This window comes from Hirsutella rhossiliensis, assembly GCF_020360975.1.
Source record: "Hirsutella rhossiliensis strain HR02 chromosome Unknown scaffold00014, whole genome shotgun sequence".
Taxonomy (NCBI): Eukaryota; Fungi; Ascomycota; class Sordariomycetes; order Hypocreales; family Ophiocordycipitaceae; genus Hirsutella; species Hirsutella rhossiliensis.
The window spans coordinates 538,634-553,185 of NW_025408680.1; the positions used below are offsets into that span (position 1 = coordinate 538,634).

The 14,552-nt window shown below is 52.6% G+C and overlaps 5 protein-coding genes across 5 annotated transcripts; 1 reads left to right on the forward strand and 4 right to left on the reverse strand.

Moving 5' to 3' along the window:
- Nucleotides 1-916: 916 nt before the first annotated feature.
- On the reverse strand, nucleotides 917-1,360 carry HRG_09915 (uncharacterized protein; the record flags this gene model as incomplete). The annotated part of the gene is made up of 1 exon (XM_044868386.1): nucleotides 917-1,360. One exon carries the CDS (start codon nucleotides 1,358-1,360, stop codon nucleotides 917-919), a length of 444 nt encoding a protein of 147 aa, XP_044716383.1.
- A 3,500-nt stretch (nucleotides 1,361-4,860) lies between these two features.
- Nucleotides 4,861-6,046, reverse strand: HRG_09916 (major facilitator superfamily domain-containing protein; the record flags this gene model as incomplete). Its single annotated transcript, XM_044868387.1, has 4 exons — nucleotides 4,861-4,882; nucleotides 4,938-4,974; nucleotides 5,032-5,831; nucleotides 5,889-6,046. 4 exons carry the CDS (start codon nucleotides 6,044-6,046, stop codon nucleotides 4,861-4,863), a joined length of 1,017 nt encoding a protein of 338 aa, XP_044716384.1.
- A 1,598-nt stretch (nucleotides 6,047-7,644) lies between these two features.
- On the reverse strand, nucleotides 7,645-7,965 carry HRG_09917 (uncharacterized protein; the record flags this gene model as incomplete). Its single annotated transcript, XM_044868388.1, has 1 exon — nucleotides 7,645-7,965. The coding sequence occupies one exon, from the start codon at nucleotides 7,963-7,965 to the stop codon at nucleotides 7,645-7,647; it is 321 nt and encodes a 106-aa protein (XP_044716385.1).
- A 924-nt stretch (nucleotides 7,966-8,889) lies between these two features.
- On the forward strand, nucleotides 8,890-9,745 carry HRG_09918 (eukaryotic-type carbonic anhydrase domain-containing protein; the record flags this gene model as incomplete). The annotated part of the gene is made up of 2 exons (XM_044868389.1): nucleotides 8,890-9,334; nucleotides 9,384-9,745. The coding sequence occupies 2 exons, from the start codon at nucleotides 8,890-8,892 to the stop codon at nucleotides 9,743-9,745; spliced, it is 807 nt and encodes a 268-aa protein (XP_044716386.1).
- A 791-nt stretch (nucleotides 9,746-10,536) lies between these two features.
- HRG_09919 (multicopper oxidase domain-containing protein) lies at nucleotides 10,537-14,120 on the reverse strand (the record flags this gene model as incomplete). Its single annotated transcript, XM_044868390.1, has 4 exons — nucleotides 10,537-11,963; nucleotides 12,027-12,287; nucleotides 12,350-13,918; nucleotides 13,970-14,120. The coding sequence occupies 4 exons, from the start codon at nucleotides 14,118-14,120 to the stop codon at nucleotides 10,537-10,539; spliced, it is 3,408 nt and encodes a 1,135-aa protein (XP_044716387.1).
- Between the last annotated feature and the right edge of the window lie 432 nt (nucleotides 14,121-14,552).

A 14,552-nucleotide genomic window follows, 5' to 3' on the forward strand; every position in this document is an offset into this window, starting at 1 on the left:
GGTGATGAGCGGGAGGGTGATGAGCGGGAGGGTGATGAGCCCGAGGAGTAACAGCAGCTACAATAGTAAAAAAAAGTGTTAAAATCCCAGGTAGCATTATGAAGTTAATATAGAAGAAAAATAATAACTTAGAGGGAGAGGGAATTTAAAACCGTTAAAGAAAGAAAATCACCTAGTTAAAGGAGAACGTTTTATAGGAGTAAGATGTTTATATTAGATAAAGCTATCGGTATATCTTATATACTTCTCTACGATTCTATTATATAATAAATATATATTAATTATATACTTAGTTCCGACCTATAATATTCCTCGGGCTAACTTCAAAGTATATACTTATATAGGTTTAGCTAGTAATTATACGTTAACTGTTTAGAAACTAGAATACTGTTTATGACTAAGACAGTTATTAGCGGCCTGCTGCTAAGCAAGCAGATTTTAGCTGATATTACATTCCTTGGCAAATCACATTCCTCTCATAGCTGCGACAAGAATTATACCAGATTCCACGGAAGACTCCTATATCCCTTTAACTGCGGTCAGACCGGTCTCCGGTCACGGGCCCCATAGTATATAAATATAAAGAAGATACGGGCGGCATAGACGATAGCAATAGGGAAACCTTACACAGCCAATTTTCGACTATAACGCTTTACGCAATTCTATAGAGCCGCAATAAGACCTTCCCGCATCAACGCATTCCTCAGTCGTTATAAATAGCTTCGACGAAGCTCTCTTTATACGAGCTAGCGGCAATAAGCAGCCGAAGTTGATTGACGATATGTGTATGCGTTAAAAGAACTGCTAGGTAGGCGCGGGGAATGTGCGCACCTAATTTTGCGATATCGGCGCTGCGCCTTGACAGGCCACCCTACCCCATTTTTCTGTATGCCGTCTATCCAAACCTATATGCTGGCTAACACAACCCCATGTTTCCACCGTCATTGCCGGTGCCTGCATCTGGGTCCCCGAATCTACCCTCGTCGGCTGGAGGCTGCGGCTCGACCGGCCGCGCTCCAGCCGAGTTGCTCGACAGAGGCACAGCCGGAGGGATCGGGCGTTGAGGAATAGGACGCTTCGAGCGGTCATTGCCAGACGCTTTGCTCCATCTGGAGCCATCCCTCACATCAGGCGGGTCATTCCACGCAGTCCCATCCATGAGGCCCTTACTAGGTTTCCAGGAGTTGACGTTCCATTGGGCTCCGGACATGACTTTCGGGGGGCTATCCCAGGCGGTCCCGCCCAGTTCGCCCTGTGAGGGCTTCCAACGCTTCTCATGGTTGCGTTTGAGCGTCGCCTCGTGCAGAGGGAAGGCCGCAATGAGCGGCAGGGCCAGAGTAAGGAGAGTAGTGGAGCGCATCTTGTGCGTAATGAAATATGTCGGTCAAAGAAAAGAATGAGTGAAGATAACACAAAGCGGTAGTAGTTCGACAACCGAGGAATGTAATTCAGCGCCGTGCCTGTTGTAGAATCAGACAAATCCCCCAATGGAAAGACGACCGAGTTGCTTTTATCTCAATCGGGTCCGTCTAGTGATTGCTTGTCAGTGGGACTCAGGGCCGTGGGCAACGTACGGCTCCCCACGACTCGTTTCAGGTCTCATGCCAAGATGCGCCTTCCGGGTCCTGTATGTTCCAGAAGCTCTCGTCTTCCATTTAACTATTGGTAGCAGATTGGACGTCACGGGAGCAGATAGTTGGCTGGCCTAACAAGTGCCATGGTCCGCGTGGGCGGACGGGATGGGCCTGCATGAAAGGTGAGAATTTTATGCCTCAGCAGCCTCACCATGTATAACGTAGGTGTTGAAGCATGGTGTTGAGGCGAAAGCAGCTATCTCTTTGAATGTGGAGGAGCAGCCCTCTGGTCACAGTCTCCACAATATGAGACAGCAAACCATCCCACGTCTACCTTTATTATCATGGCAGGTTGCGCGGTGAATAGTGTACTGCTAAGCTCATAACGATCTAATTCGTTGAAATCCCTGTGAGTGACTTGAGAGCTGCTCCTCCACATTCAAAGGGATACGCAGACCGGCGTTATGGATCGGTTCATTGAATTTAACTGGCTATTACGCCTGCTTCGGTCAGTAGCGCTGACGAAAAGTACTGACAGGTGACTTTTTGGCAGCCCGGACGAGCCATTAAGAAGAGCAAAAGGCATGGTAGTAAAGGCATCTTGCCGTAAAAACAGCAGGTAAAGGCAGTAGATAGTAGATATATCAGGCAGTAAAAGTAGTAGGCGGTAGAGATATACTACCTAGGCGGCAGAGGCGTTAACTATAGCACACGATAGAGGACTTATAATGCAACTCCGCGATAAATACTAGGGGAGCGTAGTAAAGGGCGAATCCCCACTCGCATGGATATCCCCGGTGCCTATGTGGTCTCGTCATGGCCTATGACTTCGGTTGCTAATACGTACTCACGAAGTGTTATAACACCTACGTATGGATGCCCGTTACATGTAGAGCCTGGAAAATCTGTGATTAGAGCATCGATCTAAAGCACTTGGCTTTAAATCGCTGTTTGCAGCGCTACGCTGTGCTGGCTGGAACATCTTCTCCTTCTAATGAATCAGGCGGGTAGAGACTTCAAGGGCTATTAGGTCGACAGAAAATCGCTCGGTGAAATGGCAGATGCAAGAATCAGAGAAATTTTTTGGGAAGCCACGGCTCACCGAAAACCGTGGTTTCCCACTGCGGACTGAGAATCCAAAGCCCGCAGAGTGAAGACAATTCGCCACGTCGACTTGTGGTGTGACATTATTACCGCGTAAATGCGAGTTTATATACATGGTACAATGTGCGAAATATTGAGAGAAGATACCGTAGACTGCTTTGTTCCCAGTACGCAATTTGAGATGGCGCCACACGTAGTGCGTCCACATAATTTGACTACCAACACCGGTCCAATTTGGCAAGTTTCTACGATAGTAGGCAAAGCGTTAGTGTCACGTCATTTTGCTAGGCAAAAGTAGAGTGCACACTCTAGCAGATGGTACTGCAAGTAACGGTTATATAAAGCGGGCTTACAGGCTTAAGGGCTAAGGGTGTGCTTATATATATTTGCTAACTCTGGCTGGAAAGCGTTAATATCACTAGTTGTAGGCACCTTCCATTGTGCAGCCGTGGTCTCGGCATACATCTGTCCCATGGCGTAGAAACGGAGCAACAGTTCCGTGTTCATTTAAGCGGGGTTCTATTTGAACGCCATGGGCTCGGTATATACAGAAGCAGCCAATCTACCCCATTATACGCCTTACGTGGTGTAAACAAAGGCTCCAGCGGCCGTCATCCTCAAGGTACAATGGAGATTTTGGGAATCGTGTGCCATGCGAAACCCGGGCTCGATGCATTGGACTTTGAAAGCTCGATTACTGTCGTCTTGGGGCAGTTAGTGGAGAACGAATATTGTCACTGTTGCTGTCAAGCTGGTAAAATACCGCTACACCATGCAAAATGAGGGCACCCCCAATAGAGGTGTTACTAACGCGTATTTCAAGCCCTTTCTTGTCCTGACAGTTGCTTAGTATGATACGGCCAAGCTAGCCGTTCATCGACAGCCGCGAGAGATAGCAAATGAGTTGGCAAAGGAAAATTTGATCAAGATTCCCCCAAAAAAAGTTAAGCACAATCTTGATCGAGAAAGGCAAGGCTGAACAGGCCGTCAAGATGGCTCCCTCATCGGCCTAGTGCGTTCTGTACTCGTCCCCGCGGCTATGATAATCCTTCATTCCTATGAAATACTTTTCACCTCAAGCGGACTCTGGCACTATCTGGGTAACAGAACCCCCGATACCTAGGTAGTTTACTGCACAGAGGCAGAAGGCTTCAACTGCGAAGTAAAAGGGGGGCACAATTTATGCGACCACACTACATGTACGGGCCAAGCAGGTATAGGAAGAAAGAGACGTGCAGAATATCAACGGAAGCTGTTTAGAGAAGCTGGAGGAGGAGTTTGTAAAGGGTCACGAAGACGTAACTAAATGAAGAAGCCACAGAATGTGTGCACCTAACGGCCATTGAAGCCTTATGGCTGACAGAAGAGCCGTCGGGCAGACCAGGACTTGTAGACCGCACCAGCGTGAAGTTATGTGCTCAAATGTTGGTTCCCTAGCACAAAATCAGCCTGAAATTGTCACCTTCAGCTTCTGGTACTCAACTTCTATCTAACTTACTTCGAGAAACTATTGCAATGCAATAGTCGAATGCAAAACACCGCGCTTCGAAGTGCGTCGTGTACTGACGAGAAGCATCACCGTGACGTCGGGACAATTATCTACGCTTTCCAGAGCGAATATAAGATTATATTGTGTGAACTCAGGAAGGTAAAGAAAACTGAGTCAACTAAAACTATATATTATGACGCGTATGACCGGCTTGCCTCTATGTAACAAGCAGACAGACCGAATCAACTAGAGCTAGCATTTAGAACTCGTAAGCGCACGTACCGATTTCGTTTATGAACGGACCACTTGCTTGGGCGTCCCTAGAATACTTGGATCGTTGCCTCCAGGTCGGTCCGTATCGGATGACCAAAATCGGGACGGGGGCGAGGCAGAGACAGACTGCACTCAGGATGGCAAAGCCCCGTGCATAGCCAAAATTTCCAATCAAGGGCCCTACCAACAGTGGGAGGAAAGTGCCGGCAAGGCTGCGAATAAGAATAAGCCCTGTCAAAGCCGACGCCGGGTAGCTGCCAAAGGCATCTACAACGTATGCCAATATGGGCAGGATGGCGAGCATCACTGTTGCTCCAATGAAAGTGACCGAAAGCAGCAGGAAGGGGAGTGGAAGGCGTAACTGGGCAACGCAGCCATAGAGCATAACGGAGGGGGGTAGTAATAGAGCACCAACGACTGCTAAAGGCAGTCGGAACTCAGGCTGGCCCACGCCGTTATTAGACTTGCGGAGCTTGATATAAACTCTATCCAGAAACCGATTGCAGAGGATGACACTGAAGCCTAATCCGACAGCTGCGAGCTGTTAGCCCAAGACGTACGGTATCATGGCAGGTACATGACGGGACCAACTGTAGCTCAGGAAAGCAGGTCCCTGCACGGCCAAGGGCTGCCTATAAACGGCTTCGAGGATGTCTGGCAAGGTCACACATAAGACATAGGCGAAGGCAAAGGCGACGCCACTGAATAAACATAGGATCATCAGGACGCCGGAGCCAGAGAGGATCGCGACAGGCCTCAGGGCAGATTCCCAGATACTGTTGAGCCCTTCATTGTTCTCGCATGTGGGCAGTGCTGCAGTGGGAGAGGCATTGGCGAATTCTCTCTGCAGTTTCTTGGCTTTTCGCCGCAAGATGACCATATGGCACGTCTCCCTAAAGCAGGTCAGGAACATGACCTCGCATATGCCAGCCAGGGCGACGCTCGTCCAAATGACTTGCCGCCAGCCCAGGCTCCCTGCGACCACGCTGCCAATGATCGGCCCAGCGGCACCCCCGAGCAGCGGCGCCATCATAACCACGCTCATGGCGAATCCACGCTGATCGGGCACCATTAAATCACCCACGATGGCGGGATTGAGCACGTTGGCCGCAACGGCCAGGCCGGTCAGCGCCCGCGCGCTAATGAAGACAGAGGCGCTCTGGCACAGTGCCGCTAGTATTGTAGCAGAGATGAAGAGGACGTTGGCCGTGTTAACAACGGGGTAGCGGCCGAAGACCTCGGACAGGGGCGCGAGGAAGAGTGGACCGGCGGCCTCGCCTAGCTCCCATATCGTAACCAGCAGAACGCTTGCCGACTTGCTCGAATTGTCCTTGTCGAGGTCTCGGATGATATGGTTTGCCAACGGAACGACCGAGGTGCAGGTGAATGTGCTTTAAGAGAGCAAATATTAGCGACTATGCCTTCCTTTTATGTGCAGCTAGACGTACACAACAAAGCCCATGGAGGCGAGGAGAGCGATGACGGCCCATTTGTAAGTAGCCGGCCATAACCTTGGGTTGTCGGGATCCGAATTCGGATCGAGGTCGTGGCCGTCCTGTCCTTCGTCGCTCGACTCAAGCAGGGGCCGTCTCTCGTCGATAGACATATTTGGCCGCCTATTATGAGCCAAGCGCCCAATGCCCCGCGTGGGATAAGTGGAGGTGGGAGGAAGCAGCACAGACAATAGTCGAAAAATGATGTCGGTTGCTTCAGGAGAATGTTGAGGAACAAGGATCGACCTTCCGGGCGGGGTACAAAATAGCTTACTGTATGCGTCTGACGGTTATGCAAGCTTGCTCCCGCGTGTTGGTACTTGTGCGGGTGTTGCCGTTATACGACAAGGTCTTGACCCTTGTCCCAGGAGACGTACATAACTACCTCGACCATGCTCACCTCGACAATGCTGACGCGCGTCGGTGTACGACCTTGAACAAGACATCAACTGTGGGCGTATTGGGCGTTAAGAAACTACACGCATAAACGCCCCTTGGAAAAGGGGCAAGCCGGAAACACGTCCCGACGATCCGCAACCGTTGCAAGGCCGCTTGTATGGCTATCAAGTCGTATGCTATTAACCAAGTTCCAACAGAAATAATACCTGCAATGATGCAACATGAGATGATCCCGCAGTCTCTTTAAGCAAGGATTACATAAAGGTTCCAAACGGTTCGTCCCAGAGCTTCCGTAGTGCCGCACATAAACCCCTGTAGTACGCATGTTCTCCACCGGTTTGATTTGACGGGCAATCTCGACGCGGGCTTGTGTGACAGATATTGCAGGCGACTGATGCTGCCAACACCATCGTAGTGCGCCAGAGCGCACCTCGTTCTAGGATTGGTACTTTACTTTATAAACATGGGAAGTCTACCTCGCTTGTGTCTCTCGGACGAAATCAACCGTGACGCAATAGAACGAACCGCCGAGACTGTTGACATGCTAAAAAGGGCACATGATTGGCTCCATGTCAAACCTGTTCTTGACCCAACGAGCGAATTGGGTGTCGTTCTCCTCGACGAAGATCCATCGCTCGTCGAGGCTTAGTGCATTAAGCACCCGCCATAGCGAGCACATTTACATGGGTTGGCGGCCTCTCTCACGGCATCGTAGCACGAAGGGATCAGCGCGCAGTTCCCAGCCCTCAACAGCGAAAAACGCGTGCCGCAGGAGCTCCTCCCCGATGATGCGCTCGGTATTATATACCAACACACCTTTCCGGAGCGGCAATATGATGGCGTCAATATGCGTCGCGCGTGTGTCAGCTAGCTGTGCGAAGAATCTCAACTGTATAGCTCTCGGGCACAATAGTCCGGAGATACTGCACACCTCTGTAGTTGGTTACGTTGCTAAGGTGTTCGATGATTGTTTTTCCGAAACGGAGGAAGTCGGCCGTGTCAAAGGCTGGCCTGCTGTCATTGATGGCCCAGTTGTTATCGATGTCGATGCCGTTGCCATTGCAGCTGCCGGATCTAACCCATTACCTAGTCCTTGCACGTCGTCATATACAGTGTCGCGACCTACATTAATGGGAGCTCGATAGATCCTACCGAAGCCGTTGTCGTTGCTTAGTTGGTCCAGGATATCTAAGTAAGCCGGCTTGATCTTATATCGGCGGCATCGCCAGGCGAAATAAGCTTCGATCAACGTGTGACCAGTTGTCATCAGCCCGTGGCGCGGCATGGCACCCGTGTAGCCGCCAACTTTGACTCAGTCGACTTCTTTTGGACGATAGACACGGACTCCATGCTTCTCCAAGAGGGAGGCAAAGTTGTCGAGTTCCCACTGCGCTTTGGCTACAATTTCGGCTAGGAAAGGGTTAGACGGCCAAAACTCGGCAAAGTGCTCCTCGGGCATGGTCGTTGCTATCATATAAGGCGGCTCCGGCGGGAAGGCCGAGTGCTCTGCGCGACCAACGATGACAGCCTTCAAGGGCGACCACCCGTTGCTTGCCGAGAAAAGGGGGGTTCCTGCCGTCATCGTGGGAAAGTTTCCAGATACCTGAGAGGCCGAGATGATGCTTATTAGCATCGTGTTGGTTTAGATGGCGGTTGACATCCACGCTGAAACTCTTGGTGAAATCCAGATCAAATGTACCCCTAGGGTGTCACAGCCGATGGCATTGGGGCCTTCCATGTTGGAAGGGTAAATTGGGGTGTGTGATGGTGAGGTGATCGCTTGGGTTGAGGAGTGCCGTTTGCTCGATGCAGACACTCGCTGAGGCTCCCACCACAACAATGACATCGTTCATTTTGAGGCCCGGTGTCTCGGCCACCAATACGCATAGACAACCCCGGCCCCTGTGTCGGCCATGTTCAAGAGGGAGCTTGGTTGCCACTGACAGCCCCAGGTCGTCGAAGCTTCGCGAAGTGATACCACTACCTACCTCGTATAAGCGTATTAATCAACACGCCAGGCTACTTCCTATTCTGTTTCTTTCACGTATCCAGGTTACTCTCCAGCGTGATGGCCTTGCGGCTACCATCGGCTCTTCTCCACGGCATTAGCCATCTTCCCCAGGCGTACCATCTACTCAAATTGCAATGACACCGCCACGTTCAAGCGCCACCCACGTTCAAGTGGTGATTCACCCGGCCCGAATCGGCGGGCCACACAAAGGGTTTCTAAAGCTAAATGTGTTCGCTGCCGGGCACGTGGCGCAAGTTTTGGCGTCTTGCTTACTCACAAGATTAGGCACCTAACAAGCCATGAAAGGCTATGGATTACGCTCTCAAGACAACAGATGGATAGACTCGAAGGCGCTTGGAGTTCAAGTAAAGTTTGTGTAGGCACGTGTTGAAAAACTGGCTTGTAGAATCATTATAATTTTGTCGAAAACTTCTGCTTCCACGATGGCCAAACCTCCAGCCGTGAAAGACCTTTGCGATCTCCAAACAACCCGTCTTGTCAACGTTGCTATTCACTCGACCGGTCTCCAAGGACGCACGCGGCAGGATGAAGAGTTATGCACTCGCGCAGTTTATCTCCATCGCTACTGCAGGCTGCAGCCTTGACACCTTTTCCAGCCCTCGTTCCGATCTTACACTTCGTTCTGCGGGGGGGTATGGCTATGACGGGCTCAATGAGCCCCTGGCTTGGCACAAGCTGAGTGCCAACAACTCCCTCTGTGCCACTGGGAAGAATCAGTCGCCCATAAACCTCGTTCCAAGCAAGGAGCTCACCATTGATGGCTCCTCTTTGGCCTTTCAGCTCTACAGCTACCCCGAGGGAGGCGAGCTGGAGAATCTCGGAAACACGGTTCAGGTCCAAGTAAACGGATCGATAATGCTGGACAACTGGGTGTATAACCTCGTTCAGTTCCATTTTCACACGCCGAGCGAACACCACCTCATGGGAGAGCACTTTCCTCTCGAAGTCCACTTCGTGGCACAGAATGACGGTAAGACACTGAAACACAGTCGTGCAGAGTTTCGGGACTAAATGAACAGCTGGCTCCCTCGCGATCATTGCATTCTTTGTCGAAATCGCTATCGGCGACGATCGCATCTCCAGTTTCCTCACGGCGGTCCTCAGCAGAGTCAAAGAGGTTCCTCAATCCGGACAAATCTTTTTGACAGGCGCCCTCAACCATACCGATCTGCAGTACCATCTTTCTCAATCCGACGTATATCAATACAACGGCTCCCTAACCACACCGCCCTGCAGCGAGCATGTGTTCTTCAATGTTGTCGCCAGCCCTCTTTATCTCCACCCTCGCGAATATCGGGCCCTGAAGAAAATCATGAAGTACAACTCACGTTACACACAAAATCGGCCTGGGCAAGATAACCTCTTGAGCCGGAGAATATAGGGAGATGCTTGCGGCGGAACGCGCGTGTCATATACACTCGTACGAGAAAACGGCCAGACATATGCAGTCAAAAAGTCGCAGATTTCCGAGTAGATTCGCTCATTGACAGGCGCAGCAGGACAATCAATGTATGTGGAGGTGCCGAGAGAAGGGACTGTGGATGTGGTGATACATGTATGATTACTGGCACAAGGCCTCTTGAAAGAGCAAAAACTGTTTAGAGGGCAATAGAGAGAGGCCGATATTAGGGGCGTTGGATAAAGGCCATGAGTTTGCCTTCGCTCTATCTCCAGTCATCTACTGCGATCGGCTCTGACGTTGAGGAAACAGTGTTCATTCTTTGGTGCTACTCTATAAATATGCTAAAGATCGTTTGCTGCAAATAATCTCAATTGAAAACACCCAAGTAGATTCAGAGAGAAGGAAGGAGCGTCATATCGAAACATCATTCATACATGTAACCAAAACCGTATCAAGGGCAGAAAGAAAGGAGTGTTGTCGTGAAATTTCGTTCCGGTCGTCAGCCACCCAGTCCAGTCGTATACTCATGAGTGCATGTTCCATGTCGTAAGGCGTAATGAGATCGTCCTGCGATCCCAATTGAAGAAGTAAAGTCAAACGCGGCATCACCCAAGTAGAAATCGTAAATGATCGCAGGAGAGAGAAGATGAAGAGGAAATGAGGAAGGGAAAAGACAATAGTCTGCTCTCGAAAACAAAAAAAGAAAGACTTGGAGTGAAGTAGTCGTTAGAAATTCCCCAGAATGATCGCGGCCTGCGTGACACCCCAAGCTATACGCCAGAGTCCTCTTGCTCAATATTGAATGCATCTTGAAAGTCATTCCAGGCGCGACATTGCGAATCTAGAGTCTTTCCATTCGTCAAACCTGCAATTTCGTCCTCTCGCTCGACGAACTGTAAGGCAAAGCCTTCGCTGGTGTGCCACCCAATGTGGCAATGCATCAGCCAAGCGCCTGGGTTGTCGGTCTCAAACGCAATCACCAGAAACCCGTTTCCTGGGAGCATGGCAGTATCTCGCCTGGGCGGGTTTCTCCATGTCAGGGGCGTCTCAGCCGAATAGTTACCGGTTCCTTGAGAAAGAACGAAGAAGTCGTGGCCGTGCAGATGAATTGGATGCGGTATAGCCAAGGTCGTCTCAATTACCATGGAGAAGAGTTGATTGGCCGCGGGAAGACGAATGACTGCGTTGGACTGGCTGAAAGAGTTGACACCGCTCTGAATTTGTTGCAAAGTTGGGTTCCGCCAGTCCACAACCATGGAGGTAGAGTTCAACGACCATTTGAAGAGGCCTTCAACGGTTGTGAGATTGACAAACTCTGAAGTCGTAATTTGGGTGGGGGTCAGGTCTTTGGTGATATGAGGGGATAGGTTTTTTTCGTCATCGCAAGAGTCGGTAAAGCTGTAGCCCAGTGTAGACGGCGTTGAGGGACGTTCTCCGTAATGCACGACGGCGCGCACATTGTCCGAGTTATTGACATTGGAACAAGAAGACTGAGGGATGGCCCGCATCCAAAAGTTCTCAGCCACGTGAGCCTGGTCTGCCGAGACGATGACATCGTAGCGCTGCCCTATTCCAATGTTGAGAACGTTTGTTGTGTAAGGCCGAATAGGGACTAGGTCGGTAGCAATGACGGTCATCCGGTGATTGTCGATTGTGAACTTGAAATGAGTATCAACTGCAGCATTGACGAGTCGCAATCGATGCGACTTCCCACGAGTAAAAGGAATGTTAAGGTGTTGGCCGCTGTCGTTGAAAACGTTGGTACCATTGATGAGAGCATTTGCGAGAGGAGGCGGACCCTGTGTCTCAGCGGTGCTGTAGAGTTCATCTACAGTTTGATGGTCCCAGTCGTTTAGAAAGACGACACCAAGGTCCTCGTCGTAGTTGGACGTGGCTGGGCCGTTGATGACGATACCGCCAAAGACGCCCTGCCACGCCTGAAGTGCAAAATGAGAGTGGTACCATGTAGAGCCGTATTGAAGGGCCCTCCAGGTATATGTGGTCGATTTCCCGACTGCAGTAGGGCACTCGGTAATGGACGGAACACCATCGTTCTGGTTGGTAAAGAGTTGTCGTATGCCGTGGAAGTGAATGCTGGTTCCATTCTTGGAAGTGTAAAGAGAGTTGGTAACGTGAACAATGACCGTATCACCCCAGTCGGCAAAGATGGTTGGACCAGGCATGCTACCGTTGACCGCTGCGAAAAGCTAATGTTAGTCATTCCCTCGCTCAAAACGACTTTTCCGGAGATGAGACAAACCCATCGCGGTTCGTGGCACGCCATCGGGAGCAATAATCACATCCGAAATGTCCAGCCAGTATTCTCTCGTCACCCCCGTATCGGGTGCCTGAGAGGTGTAATCGGTGTCAATGGAGAAGGAGCCGCACCATTCCGAGCGCGTTGTAGCCGTATTGCCCGAGCAAGCGTGATTTCCGCCGTGGCGAAAGCCACCCCTGTCCTCAGGAGGATAGCGTAGCCCAGGCATATCCTCGGGAGGGTGGCCGGGCGCGGCTAGTTTCCCTGGTCTATGTCCTGGTTTTGGTCAGCCTGCCCGTTGAGGAAGGATCCTGGCCCAGGCAGACCTTCACCGAAACCGGGTCCGTCCAGGCCGCCGAGGGGGAAGCCGGGTCCGTTCAGGCCGCCACCGAGATTGGAGCCGGGTTCGCCGCCGAGGGGAGAGCCGACTCCGCTGCCGAGGGGGGAGCCGACTCCGTTCAGGCCGCCACCGAGATGGGACCCGGGTCTGCCGCCGATGGGAGAGCCGAATTCACCGCTGAGGGGAGAGCCGAATCCACTGCCGAGGGGAGAGCCGAATCCGCTGCCGAGAGGGGAGCCGAGTCCATTCAGGCCGCCACCGAGAGGGGACCCGGGTTCGCCGCCGAGGGGAGAGCCGAATTCACCGCTGAGGGGAGAGCCGAATCCACTGCCGAGGGGGGAGCCGACTCCGCCGCCGATGGGAGAGCCGAATTCGCCGCCGAGGGGAGAGCCGAGTTCGCCGTCGAGGGGGGAGCCGAGTCCGTTCAGGCCGCCACCGAGAGGGGAGCCGAGTCCGTTCAGGCCGCCACCGAGAGGGGAGCCGAGTCCGTTCAGGCCGCCACCGAGAGGGGAGCCGAGTCCGTTCAGGCCGCCACCGAGAGGGGAGCCGGGTCCGTTCAGGCCGCCACCGAGAGGGGAGCCGGGTCCGCTCAGACCGCCAAAGAGGGAGCCGGGCCCAGCGAGATCCTGAAGACGAGTGGGAGGGTAGCGTTGCTGAACAAGGTACTGGATAACCTCGTGGTGGTAGCCCTGCTCGACTAGATACTCGAAATTCTGGGGACGATAACCCATCTCAGCCAAGAAGCGGAAATCCTCAGCACCGCAGCTGAGATCCATCAGATATTGCAGGCCATTGGGGAGATAGTCGAATTCGGTCAAGTACTGGATATCCTGAGGGAAATAGCCCATCTCGGCCAAATAGCGAATATCCTGGGGAGGACAGCCGAGCTCGGCGAAGCGGCGCAGATCCTGAAGAGGGCAGCCTCGCTGCGACAGGAACAGAAGATCATCAGGAACAAACCCTTGCCCAGTGAGGAAGCGGAGGTCATCGGGGAAGTAGCCTTGGTTCGCCAAGTATCGAAGGTTGGTGGGAGGATAACCCAGCTCCCCGATATACCCGAAGTCCTGGGGGCGATAGCCGATCTCGATAAAATACTGAAGATCCTGGAATGAATAGCCGAGCTGATGAAGGGGGGGCAGACCCTCCGGAGGACAGCCAAGCCCGGTCAGGTACTGCGTTTCCTCATAATCGTAGCTATAGCTATAGCCGCCGGAATAGCCCTTGCCACCGGGATAGCCAATGCCACCGCCGGGGTAGCCAATATTGCCGCCAGTGAAACTACTGCCAGGGTAGCCAATGTCGCCGCCGGGGAAGCCGCCGCCGGGGTAGCCAGTGTTGCCTCCAGGGAAGCTACCACCAGGGTAGCCGGTGTTGCCACCAGGGAAACCACCGCCAGGGTAGCCAATGTCGCCGCCGGGGAAGCCGCCGCCAGGGTAGCCAGTGTTGCCACCAGGGAAACCACCGCCAGGGTAGCCAATGTCGCCGCCGGGGAAGCCGCCGCCGGGGTAGCCAATGTCGCCGCCAGGGAAGCCGCCGCCAGGGTAGCCAGTGTTGCCTCCAGAGAATATACCACCAGGGTAGCCAGTGTTGCCGCCAGGGAAACTACCGCCAGTGTAGCCAGTGCCCGACCCGGGGAAGCTCGAGCAAGCGCCTGAGCCGCACTGGGCGTCGCTTGTCTGCTCCTCGGGGATACTGGTAGGTAAGGCGGCGGCCAGCGGGGCCAGGAGGCCGGGGACGATGACGCTTCGCGGATGCATACTTGTTGGTGAGTTTGACGATGAGATGATTTGCGTGAAGCTCTGCCGGGGAATCGGTGACTTGGGGGAGAGCGGGCTAAGGGGCTGTTGGGAAAGGAGGAGGAAGTGGTTACTGAAGAGTGGTTGTGCTGAGGAGAGTCGAATGATGGTTCTTGGGACAAGAGGGTGTATTTATATGCAGGATACCAGCCATCGCAATCGGGTTCAAGATGCCCGTAGGTGGTCTATAAGCCTTGTGGTATTAAGAGACCCCCTTGGGGGCTGGTCACGGCCAAGTTGCTCCGAGGCGTACATCTTCTTCAGGCTTCAGCCTCGCCTAAAGCATTGAGCAGACATGGGAACCCGTGGCAATGCAAAGAGCAGGGCTCATTGTGCTTCGAGGAGATGGGGCGCCGTGATACCCGCCCCCCATTCATCCCGTAGACAGTTAAT